At 35.0% G+C, this 14,676-nt stretch overlaps 1 protein-coding gene across 3 annotated transcripts in view; it reads left to right on the plus strand.

Annotated features, from left to right (window-relative positions):
• MEGF10 (multiple EGF like domains 10) overlaps positions 1-14,676 on the plus strand; it is a 168,846-nt gene that overhangs the window by 76,797 nt on the left and 77,373 nt on the right. For all 3 annotated transcript variants that reach the window (XM_079144349.1, XM_079144348.1, XM_079144350.1), the window contains one exon: positions 9,609-9,701. In XM_079144349.1, coding sequence (XP_079000475.1) covers positions 9,609-9,701 — 93 coding nt within the window. The remainder of the gene's footprint in view (positions 1-9,608; positions 9,702-14,676) is intronic.

Below are 14,676 nucleotides of genomic sequence, written 5' to 3' on the forward strand. Positions count from 1 at the left end.
GCCTTGTGTGAGAGTTCAAGTTTCTCAGCATCCTTTCCAACACTTGATACACAATCTTTTTAATTACCATTATTCAAGTACATATCTGTTAATGTCTTGCTATGGTTTTAATTTGTACCACTGTAGTGACTAAGGGTGTTGAGCATCTTTTCATGAGCTTTATTTATCCTTAGTGTATCTTCTTTAGTGAAAGGTCAAATCCTTTGCCCGTTTATTTATTGTTTTGTTAACAGACTTAAAATTTTTTTTCTTAATCATTCTTTATATATTCTGGATACAAGTTCTTTATCATATATATATATATATATATATATATATATATTTGAAAATACTTTCTCCAATCTGTGACTTATTTTTTCATTCTCTTAGTGGTGTTTTTTGAAGAGCAAAAGTCTTTTTGATAAATAAATTTATTAGTCTTTTGCAGATTGTATTTTTGGTGCTATATGTAAGAATTCTTTAGTCAACTCAAGATCACAAAGGTTTTCTGCTCTGTTTTGTTTTAGAGATTTTAAAAATCTCATGTTCTTTATTTAAATCTTTGATTCACTTTGAGTTAATTTTTGTATCTCTTATAGATTGTGTATTCAAGTTTATTTGTACTTTCAATTTCCCCAGCATTGTTGAAAAGCCTTCTTTCTTCCATGAATTGCCTATGTGCTTTTGTCAAAAGGCAATTGTCTAAATTTGTGTGGACTTATTTCTGGATTCCCTATTCTGTTCCATTGATTTATTTATCTGTATTTATATCAACATCACACTGTCTTGATAATGGTAGCTTTGTGACAGATCTTTAGATCTGGTGATGTTTGTCCTTCAGTTGTTTTTGGTTTTTCCTTTTCAATAGTCATTTTCACTACCCTAATTCACATGTACATAGGAATCTTAAAATCCGTTTGTCAGTTTCTAAAAAAAAATGTTTCTGGAATTTTGGTTGGTATTATTTTGAATCTATAGATCTATTTGGGGAAAAATTGTTATCTTAATAATATCCAGTCATCTGACTAATAAGCAAGGTCTACCTCACTATTTAAGATAATATGCATAGTCTGCTATTGGGTGGAGTTTTCTATAAATATCAAATAGGCCAAATTGGTTGATAATTTTGTTTTATTCTTTAATTTTTCACAGCGCTGTTGTTATTTTTTAATGTGCAGATCTTTCACGTCTTTGGTTAGGTTCATCCCTACGTATTGCGTATATTTGATGTTATTATGAAGGCTTTTAAAAGTTCATTTTTTGATGATTTATTGCTAGCATAAAGAATGTAAGTTTTTATATATTAATTTTTATCTGCAACCTTGTTAAAAATTCTCTAGTTATTCTCAGTACTTTTGTTGATTCCATCAGATTTTCTTAATAAACACAGATATTTACATAGTCTGTAAATTAAGACAGTTTTACTTCTTCCTTCTCAATGTGGCTAACTTTTATTTCTTTTTCTTGCCTTATTATGCTTGCTGAATTCTTCAGTCTAGTATTGAATACTATAAGAGCAGATATTTTTGTCTTTTTCTTCCTAATCTTAGGGGAAAGCATTCATTCTTTTACCCCTGAGCATAATATTAGTAGAAAGTTTTTTGTATTTGTCCTTTGTCAGGTTGAGGAAACTGCCTTCTGTTCCTAATTTGCAGAGAATTTTCACATTTGTTTGTAGTTTTCTTTAACTGTAAATGCCTTTGTTTTTGTTGGTTGAGAAATATTCCCTCTTCTGCAATTTTATAAAAGACGTTTTGTAGTATGGGTATTATTTCTTTTTTAATGTTTGGTAAACTTCACCATTAAAGTCATCTAGAACTTGGGTTTTCTTTATGGGAAGGTTTTCAACTATAGTTTAATTATTTTAAGATATATAAATTCATTCATATTATTTATTTCCACTACAGTAAGCTTTTGTAGTTTCTCCATTTCATCTAGGTTATCAATTCTATTGTCACAAAAGTGCTAATAACATCCCTTTATTGTCTTTTAATATCTGTAGATTCTATAATGATACCACTTCTCTCATTTCTGATATTGACAGTATATGTATTTTCTCTTTTTTTTTAACTGATAAGTCTGTCTGGAAGCCAATCCATTTTACTGATATTCAAGTATCAGGTTTTGATTTTATTAATTTTTTTCTGCCTCGTTTTTATTTCATCGATTTCTGCTATGATTTTTATAAATTTCTTTCTTTCTAAAGAAATAAACCCTTCATTTGGGTTTAGCTTGGTCTTCATTTTCTAGTTTCTTAAAGTAAATATAATTGATACATCTTGCACCTGAACAATTTAAATTATACCATTCAATGGGTTTTAGTGTATTCACAGAGTTGTACAATCATTGCATGATCAGTTTTTAAACATTTTCATCATATAAAACCAATAATTAATTTGATAACTTTCTTTTTTCATGATGTAGGCATTTAATTCTTTAAAAATTTCCCCAAGTGCTGCTTTGGTAGTATTTCACAAATTTTGACATGTGATTTCATGTTCATTCACTTCAAAATATGTTCTCATTTCCTTTTCGATTTCTTCAGTGACTTATGAGTTACTTAGAAGCTTGTTGTTTAGTTTTCAGATATTTCAGGGATTTCTCAGATATCTGTTATTGATTTCTAGATTACATTGTGATCAGAAAAGCATTTTTATGCCTTAATTTTTTAAATATTTATTGAGACTTGTTTTATTCCTCAGGATATGATATAACCAGGTAAATGTTCTATATGGACTTGAAAAGAATATGTATTTTGCTGTCATTGGGTGAAGTGGTAGTTATGTGCAAATCTAATATATCTTTTTTGATTTTCTCTCTAGTTGTTTTATCAATTACTGTGACTAGTTATAGGTTTCCCAGTTTAATTTTGTCTATTTCTAATTGAAGTTTTCAAAAACTATGTTACTAGATGGACAAATGCTTAGGTTTATTATCTTATTTTGATGAATTAAACATTTTATAATTATGAAGTAACTTGCATTCTCTCTGATAATAGTCTTCATTCTAAAATTTTTCTTTGATACTAATTTAAATACTCCAGCTTTTTGGTTAGTGTTAGTATGATATATCTTTTTAAATCATTTTACATTTAACTTGTTTGTGTTTTATGTCTAAAGCATACTTTTTATAAGTAGCATATCTTGAATCATGATTTTTAAAAAATTCCAATATGATAACTCTTGTCTTTAAGTGAGATGTTTAGGCCATTTACAATTAATGTTGTTATTGATGTAGTTAAGTTTGTTTTCTGCTTTTCCATCTGTATTTTGTCCTCGTTTTTCTTTTTTATAACTTTTTTTAAGTTGAATATTATTTATGATTCTATTTATCTTCTTTGTTGGTTTATTAGCTGTAACTTAGTTTTGTTGCTTCTGTCATTGTTTTAGGGTTTATAGTATCCTTATTTAACTCTTCTCACATTGTAATTTGAGTCAAATGGTGTTTCAGGGAAAAGATAGGATATGTTTCTAATGGTAGGATTTTTAATTCTTCTCTCATTTTTCATCAATCCCACTTGGACTTAGGTTTTGACGCCTTTTCTGCAAAGGTTTGGTAGAAGTTCTGAATTCTTGTATCTTCTCCTCAGAGAGATGGGTCTTCAATTCATTCTTCTAGTATAGATGCTTATTTAGTTTAGTAATTGATTCTCCTGAAAGATCTCCCAAAGGAGCAGTGTATAAGTTAGGAATTATGTTTGGCTACAAGAAATAGATGTCCAAAACAGAAACCTCTACACACTAGGGTTTATTATCTTCATGTAAGGAGAAGTCTGGAAGTGGATTGTTTATGGCCTTCATTCATTCATGGAAAGAATTCAAGGTAAAGAGTTCCATGGTTCTCTTGTCCCTTTTCTAAGGGTCATCTGATGCATTTTTAAATTCAGCTATTTGCCCATATACCAGGCATCAGAAAGGGGGAAAAGGAGGGGAACTGGAATTACCAACTGAATCTTTTATCCTGCACTGTTTTCCACATGGACACTTCAGTCTAGAAAGAGAGCCAAGAAATGTAGTTCATTGCTGGTCACATTGTCATCGCTGGTAAAAGTGGTAATCTGTTAATAAGGATAGAGGGAACATTGGATGGACAATTAGCAATGTCTGCCAAAGACACAGCTAATATGAGTCCTTTGTACTTGTCCTTAAGAGACATAGGAACCTTATAAGGAATGGAGAGAAAAGGGATTTTAGATATAGAATTTTTTCATTACTTTTACTACATGTAAAAGCCTAGACTTCTAGTGTTCTCTTCCTCTCTCCATTACTGATTCTTCATCTGCATACAATCAGCCACTAGTAGCCAAGAGGTAGGAGCCCTGACCCCAAGCAATGTTATGCAACTTTGGAAGGGTACTGGAGGATGAAGTGTGAAGCAGGCCACTCTTCCCTGAAACTTTGTTATAAAGGTGTGCGCTTTCTCAGCTCACATGTTCTCTTTCATGTGATCCTCCTCGATCTCATCCCAATTGGAACTAATTATTCCCCTCCCTCAACTCCCACAGTATTTTTATGACAATTAAAAAATATATAATTGACACATCTTGCACCTGAACAATTTAAATTACACCATTTAATGGGTTTTAGTGTATTCACAGAGTTGTGCAACCATTGCATGATCAGTTTTTAAACATTTTCATCATATAAAACTGAAACCAAAAACCCTTGTACCCATCAGCTACTATTTCACTTTTTCCTCATTTACCAAACCCTAGATAACCAACTAATACATTTTCTGTCTATATAGAGTTGCCTATTTGGCCATTTCATACCAGTGGAATCATTCACTATATTCCCACATTATTTTGCTCCTATCTCTGTTATTACCCCTGCATTCTGTCTGTGTTTGATGGATTTGGTGATCCTACATTTGATTTCCTCTGCAGACTAAGAGTTCCTACATTGCCATCTTTGCATCCACAGCATTGCTAAGCAATGTGCCTGGTACATCAGTAAATATTAAGCAGAATAAAGAGAATTCGCATCCAAACACAATAGCGTAGGCTGTAATATTATGTTTGGAAATATGAAAACAAAATGATTCCCATCTGTGCTGAACCTTATAGTAGCAATGAGATTATGTAAAGACTGCACATGACTGACCTCTAACAAAAGTGGTAGGTGATGAAGTTTACCTTGGGAGTCAACTTTCTTTGCTTTCTCACTCTTTCTCCTTTGAACCTTCTGACTCCTGGCCCTTAGCCATGTGGTATACCTGTCTTAGTAGCTGGTCCAACACACCCTCTACCATCTTTTTACCCCTGCCCCCCTCCCACTACCATTAAAACCATCATCAGGTTTTGGACTCCTGGGAATCAGAGATCCAGGTTTAATCATACTTCTTTTTTAAACACCAGCTACAAATATTGAGAAAATTATTTCACTTTCCCAGTCTGAAAAATACAAGGATGATGTTCAGTAAAGGCACCTTTAACTCTTAAAATTTATGTTCTTTTATAGCAACTCACAGGATAAATTCATAAAATAAGATTTGTGACTCATATTCTTTATTCATAACATCAGAGTGAATGGAACTTATGAGAAAAGATAGATTAGTTGGAAGGTTTGAGTCTATTGGATAGTGACTTTCAGGAGATGCTTTAACCTTAGAAACATTTTCCAGATTAATGTAAATGAATTTATTACATCATATCCTTTAGGACAGTGGCATGTATTTTCTTTAGAGATATACTTAGGTTATAAAGGAGTCTTTATTCTGCTTACTCCTCCTTTCACCTGTATTCCATTCCTAGGTGTAAATCCAAAGAAAAATATATTTGGGAGAGGAAAAAACCAATTGACTACAGTTAATGGCACTCAGTATTAAAGCCAAGTATTTACAAGTGAAAGCAATGAGGTCCATGGCATTGGCAATGGGATTTAGGTGGATTTAGGAACTGAGGCTGAAACAGGAGCCTAATTAGAGAAGATTCCAGGGTCATCATGTCAGTCCTCACCTGTCCACCAAGCAGACAGACTGTCCACAGCTTTCACTTCAAAGACATGGCCTGCTCTTCTCATTAGTGCCTGTTGCCTCCCAGTTCTTGAGGGAGAAGAGACCTTTTGCCTTTGCAGTTTGATGTGTCTACAGCAGGGTACTAAGTGTGGGTGGAGATTCAGCTTCTATCTGGCCTCAAAAAAAAAAAAAAGTCATTGAAAACTTACTATAAAATATTTAGTGATTTTCTTAAAGAGAAGTAAGAAAAAGAAATTGTATTGTATAGAACATCTTTAAAAATAAAAAAGAAAGGAAGGGCATGCATAAAGAATCTCTCAGGCATGGGAAGATCACAATTATGATGGGTCTTTTGTATCTATGCTTGTCAGCCAAGCTATTGAACATTTGCTGAGGTGGACATCTGTTTCCTGTGTTTTTTCCTAGTCCCCTTTTGGTATGTCATATGACTTTGTGTCCGTAGCCTGCCTTGATTTTCCATGTGGAGTCTGTTGTAAGCTCAGCTCCTAGAATAGGTGGCATCTAAAACTGAATAAGGAAGGAAAGATGAAGCTGGGGTGGGATCTAACTGGGCTGAGTCCCAGAGGTGTTCAGGGTTATTGTATATTTCACAGTGTTTCTGTAGCTTGGTGAGTTGTGACATCAGAGAACATTGAGTTCCATGGCTCTCTTCTCCTTCTTGTTTCCCTTTTCTTCCGAACATTTTTTGGGTACTTGGTAAGGGCTATTGTGGATATAGACAATCCAGAGATGGTAGAAAAAGAACAGGGGGCAGAGATGGCACTTGAATGACAGAATCTAAAGCCGCATGAAGCTGCTATATCACAGAAGTAGAATTTTGTGTTCTTTTCTTTTAGAGTGCATTCCAACAGTCTTTCCCACCATTTAGGCCATTATTTGACTATAGGATTCAATTCTCAAAAGTGATGCCATTTACTTGAGCTTTAGTTGAGAAAAAGAAAATCACTAGGAAAGCAGATTCCCCCTTCCAATTCCTAAGTAACTCTCAGCAAATTTGTTTTCTGCTAATGACCCACACACATTGTGTTTCAGATTTTGCCCAATTGTTAGCCCAGATTTTTATAAAAATAACCCAGGTTCTTATAAAAATAGTCCGTATTTTAAAAATATCAGCATTTTTTTCATTTATTGTACATAACTGAACTTCCTTCAAATTCCTTTCATAAAAACACCAAATTTGCACTTTTGAGGAACACAAGAACTTTTATATAATTATCCAACAATCTAAAAGCATTTCAAAGCAGGTCTCCTTTAATTCTGTATATAAAAATATACTTATTATCCTTTTTCAGAATTAAAACAATAATAACAAAAAACAATGGATTGAGATCTAAGCACATGCAATTCTGATTCCTAGCTCTCTAGAACATATGCTTAATTATACATTTATTTGCCCATTTTAATAAAGGTTATCTTGAAGCTGGAGCAGAAGTGCTAGCTAGGCATTCTTGTTCAATCTTTCTAACTAATTCTTACCCTTACTTTTTAAACCAATCTTACCTTTCATGTGGTATAAAGGAAATCATTTGGGGTCATCCTGGGGTTAAGACCCAACACAACTACAATGGAAATCAAATTTTAATCTGAAGCCTCATGGTAACTATGCAGATCAAAGAAATAGTTGGTGGAGAGAGAAAGATGAGTGTAGAAAATGAAAAAGAGGATAAAGAAAGAAAAAAATGAAAGACTGGAAAAGAAAGGGAGAGCAGAAATTGAGGCCGGTCTATAGAATGTGCAGAACATCTTCCTTTCATAGCCAGTCCCTTCCCCAATACATGTGAAACTGGGTGGTTCCTATCAAATCCAGCTTTGTGGGAACCCAGAGATTTTAAGATTTTCAAGCGCTAGAATTAATTTTGTGGTGATGATATCTTATATGAATTTCCAAGATGTAAACACAGATAAAGGAAAATTTTACCAATATAAATTTACCATAGAGATTAACTTTATAAGATTCCCTTAGTAAAAAATTAATTATAGAGAACTACACTATTAAACAGACACAAAGATTTGAACTTTGAAGATTTGGATGGCACTGTTATCTTTTCTTTCTTTTTTTTTTTTTTTTTTTTTTTGTCAGTCCATTATGCCATATTCATACAAGTACAAAACAAAATTTGAGTAATCTCATTCCCCAGTACTTCCCCTGTCCCTCCCCTCCTCACTCCCCACTCACGTGTGTACACACACTCACACATGCACACACACACATGCACGTGTGGTTCATTGTGGCATATCTGTACATGGACATAGCGGAATTTGGCAGATTTTATTCCCCAGTACTTTCCCATGTCCTCCTTCTCTTCCTCCCTCTCAATCCCCTTCCTCTTCTCTATTGGTTTCCCTTCTATTTTCTTGAGAACTCCCTCCCCTCCCCCGCCTTTTTTTTTTTCTGCCTTTCCTTTAGATCTCTTCATGTCAAAGATCAAGATTTTACAAGTGATCATTGTGGATATAGCTATGTATGTATTGCTATATATATTTTTTATATATACACATGTGTATACAATACACACTGTATGTATACTATATATACACTAGTGAATAAAATGTATAAAAGAATATATCATGACATGGAAATATTTTTCCTATTATATCAAGAAGAAAATTTTAATTTTTTAATTTTTATTTTTTTCTGGGAAGAAAAATAGGGAAAACAATTCCTGAAGGGTTCTCCATCCACGAGAAAGTTACTAGTTTGTGGAACTAAGATGAGGTTTCTTTTCCTTATTGGTACTTTGTATTTGGGCAGGAAACCTGTTTTCCTTTTTAATAAGACATACATTAATGAAACACATCTAGAGCACAGAGCTTTACCCCATCCTTAAATAACATTTTGAACTATCTGAACCCCAAATTCTTCCAAGTTGCTCTAACAATTGCTCATGTACCCAGATATTTTGGAGAGTGTCTAACCAATATGAGAGAGACTAAGATGGAAGATAAGGTCAGTGTATTTTGATCCTTTTCCTGTCATCCAGCTGAACTCTGCTTTTGTAAATCAGTTCTCAGACCATTCACTCTTGTTTGCAGTGATATCCCCTTGCCTTCAAGTGCTAGATCATGGCCGAGACAGTTACTATTGAAAGAGAGTTGAGATTTAATATTTTCTGAAGACCTGGATGACATTTGTCTAGTATTTTCCTCAACAGATAAAGACTATGCAGTTCTCCTGTGTCATAGTTGTGAACAGTGTCTTCACAAAGAAAGGTGACTTTTTTTTTTGTGGTGGATGCATTACATGAAGGGAATCACCTCTTGGTCTGCTCTGCTGGTATCTTGCTTCGTGGTTTGTTTCTACACATATGCTCCTCCCCAAACAGGATATATTTGGTGCTCTTTGATAATTTTCTCTTTTAAAAAACGGATTAGGCAATTTTCCTTGAAACTTCTTTCCTAATGTAGCATGAAGTAGAATTAAGCTAGGAGAACTGGAGGAATTTATTTGGAGATATCAAAATAAAAAGGGAAATTGTTTAGTTGTACAGCAGACTGTAAGAGGACTGAGGAATGGATTGAAGAAAATTATCAAGTATGCATGTTGTTTTTAAGTGACACTTGAGCCTAGGATGTGCAACAGCTGTGTTGTTGGCTTTTTTTTTTTTTTTTTCTTGTGCCAACTTTCTTTATTTGATTGATTTTCTCTCTGACAGCTCACTGTGCTGATAAATGTGTCCATGGGCGCTGCATTGCTCCAAACACCTGTCAGTGCGAGCCTGGCTGGGGTGGGACCAACTGCTCCAGTGGTAAGTTTTCACCTGCTGTTGTCTGTCTTGGGGATGTTTTTACTCTATGGGCCCCTTGTCTGCAGATTACCCAGAGCTATGGTTTCCATCTTCATCCCAAACAGAGCATGGTGTGCATTCCAAATCCAATTCATTCATATGCGTTCCTTTTAAATACATTCATGTAGTACATACAGAACTGTTGTTAATTAGGAACAATGGTACTTGGAAAAAGATATTTTAATAATCTGATACTCATACTTTCATGAATATGAATGTGTTTTCTAGAGTAGGGTCCAAAATTTAGATTCTTTACTTTAGGAAGGTAATGTTGGGTAATACGGCTATTGTATTCTTTTGTTTTTAACTTGGTTTATCTAAGACACTTTCTTAGTGACTAAAATTTATCACCTGTTGGTTTTAACTCAGAAGTAAAATTGGTATTTTTGATACTAATATATCAATTTGTATTGGAAATAATGAACACATGTTCAGTTAACTTTGGGGAGATAAATTTGTAATAAATGAAAATTCAAGAATGTTTTGATACTTACTAAATAAAATCATAACATGGTGTCCAATCTTTCTTTGTTATGCTAGAGTTGTAATTCTCAAATGATACAGGCAGGCTGTACCTAAAATCCTATATTCATTATTATGCAGATTAAATGATGGAATGTCATGGAATACAGTTGTTTTCCTAAATTTCATAGTTAAAATTTAAGTCTTCTAGCTAACTCATTCTGCCTACATAATCACGTCCACTTCCTGCTCTTCCTTTTTGGCCTTGAAAAATGTAAGAGGAAAGTGAAGTGCAACTAAACTGTACTGCACAAAGCATTACATACATAAAAAGGAAATAAGTTTTTAAAATTAGCATGTTCCCATGATAGCACAAATTTTTCTCATTGCTACCAAATAATTTTCTGAGATTAGTTTGAAAGGACTTTAAGCTGTCTAGATAAACTGGTTTTAAGACTTTTGCTTGCTTACTGTGGAGTATGGGGGGTTACTCTTGACCTTGTTAGGACTGCTTGTTTTGAACTTGTGCTCTCTTGGCTTTCCCTGGAGCAGCATCTCCAGGGGAAGCCCTTGTGCTGTCTGCACAGAACTCTTGGTGTGAAAGAGCCCTTTTATTGTACCTTGGACAGGGACACGGAGTGTATGTGTGAGTGTGTGTATGTGCGTGTGTGTCTTTCTGCTCCTGACAGGCTTCTCAATTCCAGTGGGTAACTGCCTTGCAGGGTTTTGTTTTGCTTCTGTTGGAAAGCAGGAGGAGAGTGGGCATTTTGTTCACATGCCATTGAGGCAGAATGTTTGGGATGTGGGATTTGGCTCATGTCCATCTTTCTGGCCTCAAATGCAATATTGCTTTCATTAACATTTCCAACTTAAAAATCAGTTGAGCCCAGACATTTTAGAGAAAAATAACATTATTATAAACCAGTGGGGTAGGAGAGAGTGCATGTATTCTTTGTTTGAAAAGTGAGGTTTGTTACTAATTCCAGAGCAAAGAATGCTGTGGAATAATTTCAGTCGTACTCATACTTTGTTAGAAATTGTAGCCTACCTCAAGCTAAGAGATCAGACTGAAGAGTGTTTGTGTGGAAAACAAAAGCCTACATTGGTTTTGGACTCTAGAACTGATTTGGGCATTCTAGTAAAACAAAAACAAAAACAAAAACAAAATCAAAAACAAAACACATTGCTTTATTTTAGAGTTTTCTGACTTTTGAATGAAGACTCCAGAGTTTTGAGAACATATGCTCTTTTAATACTGGAATATGGTAATTAAACTACTTGTAGTGTATTCTCTACAACTCATGTTTTGGGTTTATAATGAACAAAAGCATAAATAAGCGTGAACAGATGTCTAAAGTCTTTAAAGAGGTTCAGAAAAAATCATTTTTGACACCTTCTTTAAGCACAAGAGAATGCTGTTCTGAGCTGAACCACTACTGGATTTTGTTACCTGGATTTTTGTCTATGGCAGTTACCCCTATCTCAGAAAATGTGCTAGGTCATTTACTCTTGGCCAGGTAACTCTGGAACAAAATGTATGTTCTAGTCACCTACCATATATCAGAGTTAAAACTGCCTAATTTCTAATGATTCTATTTCTATTTTTCCTTCTTCATGGTTACTCCTCTGCATAACTTTGATGATGTATGTTAGATCCATAAAATGACTGCTTTTATAATTAGTTCCACTCTTGGTACCTATTAAGGTCCAATCAGGGGATAGAAACTGCAGTTTTTTTTTTTTTTTTTGAGTAAAGTTTTTATTTTGAAACAATTTTAGATTACAGCATTGTTGCAAAGATAGTACAGAGAGTTTCTATATCTCCATACCCGATGTCCCCTATTGTTAACCTCTTTAATTTCCATCAGTTTGTCAAAACTGAGAAACTGACATTAGCACATTGGTAGTAAATAAGTTCCAGAAGTTGTTTGAATCTCATCAGTTTTTCCACTAATGTCCTCTTTCTGTTCCAGATTTCCACCTAGAGCCCCATATCATGTCCTACCTTGTTTTTCATGATCTTGACACTGTAGATGAGGGCAGGGCAGGTGTCCTGTGCAGTCCCCAGTATGTGCTTCTCTGGAGGGGGATGAGTTCCGAAAAGTACTTTGAGAATTAAGTGTCCTTCTCATCACACGGAATCAGGATAGTCACATGAGATCCACCCATGATGCATCACCTGGTTACCTTCACCGCTTGGTGATGTTGTGTTCGCGAGGTTTCTCCACATTAACATAGGACTTTTCCCTATGCTATTCTGTGAAAGCAAGTCACATAATCTACCCTCAGGGGTGAAGGGCCCCCTTCCATTTATTGAGGAAGGAACCTCTTCCTATAGTGTTTGGAATTCTTCTTAAAAAAAAAAAAGACATGTTTCTTTTCCTCCATTTACTTAATAATTTATATCAGTTTGGACTATGTAAATTTATTTGAAATTTTGGGTTATATGACAATATTACATTATTTATTTTGTTGCTCAGATTGTTTCAGTCTTGGCCCATTGTGTCCTTTGGACATATCTGTCCTTGTGAATTTGAGCACTGCTTTCCTTTCTGTTACTATAAGATATTCCAGATTCATGATGTATTTTTCCTGCCTTAGTCCTGGAATGGGCCATTTCTGAAAGGCTCCCTGGTTCTTTTTATTGGAGAATGGTATTTTCAAACCCAGATCTGGGTGCTGGGTGTGCCCATTGCTACTGAGACACACAGTAAGTTGAAAGGAGAAAGTTTGATTAAAAAAAAAAATTAACTATAAAATGCGATTGGAATAATGAGGGATTGAATGATGAGGTAGATTGAGCTATAAAGTTCAGAAATAGCAGATATAAGGAATAGCCACTACCCCTACAGTCCAGATGGACTGGCCAAAAAGGAAGTCCCAGAGAGATGTGGTGTAGACCTCATTGGAGAGAACACAGCCACAGCTCACTGGCAGGGAGGCTGCTGTGGTACAGCTCTAGCAGAACTTGCTGGAAATCTGCCCTAAAGGATGCTTGAGAAAGCTCTTCATGGAGTGGTGTCTCACCAGGAGCACTCTTTTAAAAAAGAAAAAAAATGCCATAGGGGAGAGGGAGGGCAGGTGTTGACTGATGGATGCTGCTGGCCATTGTACTGCAGGATCTGGATGCTCGAGAAGCTTGTCCATGTTTCGAGATCTTGGTGCTGGAGCAAACCCTGTGCTGCAGAAACAGAGCACCGGAAAAGCTGTAGGTGCTGGGGAGCAGGTCTCAGAGAAGCCTTTGACATTGTACTTAGACAACAGGAGTTGGCTGCTGAGCAAGCACACTTGGACCAGGATGGAAAACTCCTTCCTTCTGCAGTGTCTCTCCAGCGCCCTCTGCTGAAAATGCTTAACGTTCAATCAGCAGGCCAAGAAAAAAAGATTTAAAGGGCCCATATACACTTTTGTAGAACAGGCAATGAAGGATAAATTTAGAGCTAGAAGGCGACAAATCGATAGCTGTTGCAGTCTGCGCGTTTGGTTACTTGGCTTCTGTATGCATTATTCTATACGCATTTAAATTCCCATACACCAACAAAACAACTTTGTATTTCCACTTGAAATGAAATAGTTACTAATTTTATAAGTGAACATGTTATTATTGTCTTCTCAATATAAGGTGATGCAAATCCCATTAGTTGTACCCATTACTAGATACATTAATGTTTTTTCAAATCCAGTCACAGTTGACTGAATATTCTGTTTCCTAGATACTAAAGTTAACTTGCAACAACATGTATATAAAATGAAATGAAAAGGGAAAGATAGAGAAAACAGAAAATAAAATACATACGCATAATAAGCAATGAAAAAATATTAAAAGATACTATTCACCTCTTCTCTGCAGTAAGTAACTAAAGCTATAACTATGGTTTCTGTGGCTTCCTTCTTCTACTCTCCATTCAGTATTTCCCCTGTACTCATCTAGAACCTTGGAAACTTGAAGTTCTTTACCTGGTGGATTGGCCAAAGCTTTCTCCAGAAAGGTTTGAGTTTCCACTTGTCCTCCTTTTTTTTTTTTGGTTGTTGATTTTTACTATTAACCTCAACTACTGGCTATGGAAGCATTAGGGGTACTCCACAGGATCCCTGGGGTCCACATATGTGGACCTTATGTGCAGCAGCAACCCAATTTCCCCTTGGTAATCAGGATCATTCAGTCTGCCAGAAGAGTGACCCAGTTATTGACATTAAGAATCAAAAATGGTCAGATGACAATAAATTAATAACTATTACACTATTTTCCTTCTAAAATACATGGAAGACTGAGAGATTGGAAAACATTTTCAAAGTTTCAGTTTTATAAAGGCTTCCATTTGAGACTTTACCATGTCGATGGAAAAAGGTTTCCTGTCTGTGAGATAGTTTGTGTTCCCAGGTCTCAGTGTATTCTCTGTATAAAAAAACCAGATGTGCCAGAGAGCTGTACAAAGTTTGTTCTCCTGGAATGAAATCATGATTTACTTGACTA

The sequence above is a fragment of the Sciurus vulgaris genome (genome assembly GCF_902686455.1).
Source record: "Sciurus vulgaris genome assembly, chromosome: 6".
Classification (NCBI taxonomy): domain Eukaryota; kingdom Metazoa; phylum Chordata; class Mammalia; order Rodentia; family Sciuridae; genus Sciurus; species Sciurus vulgaris.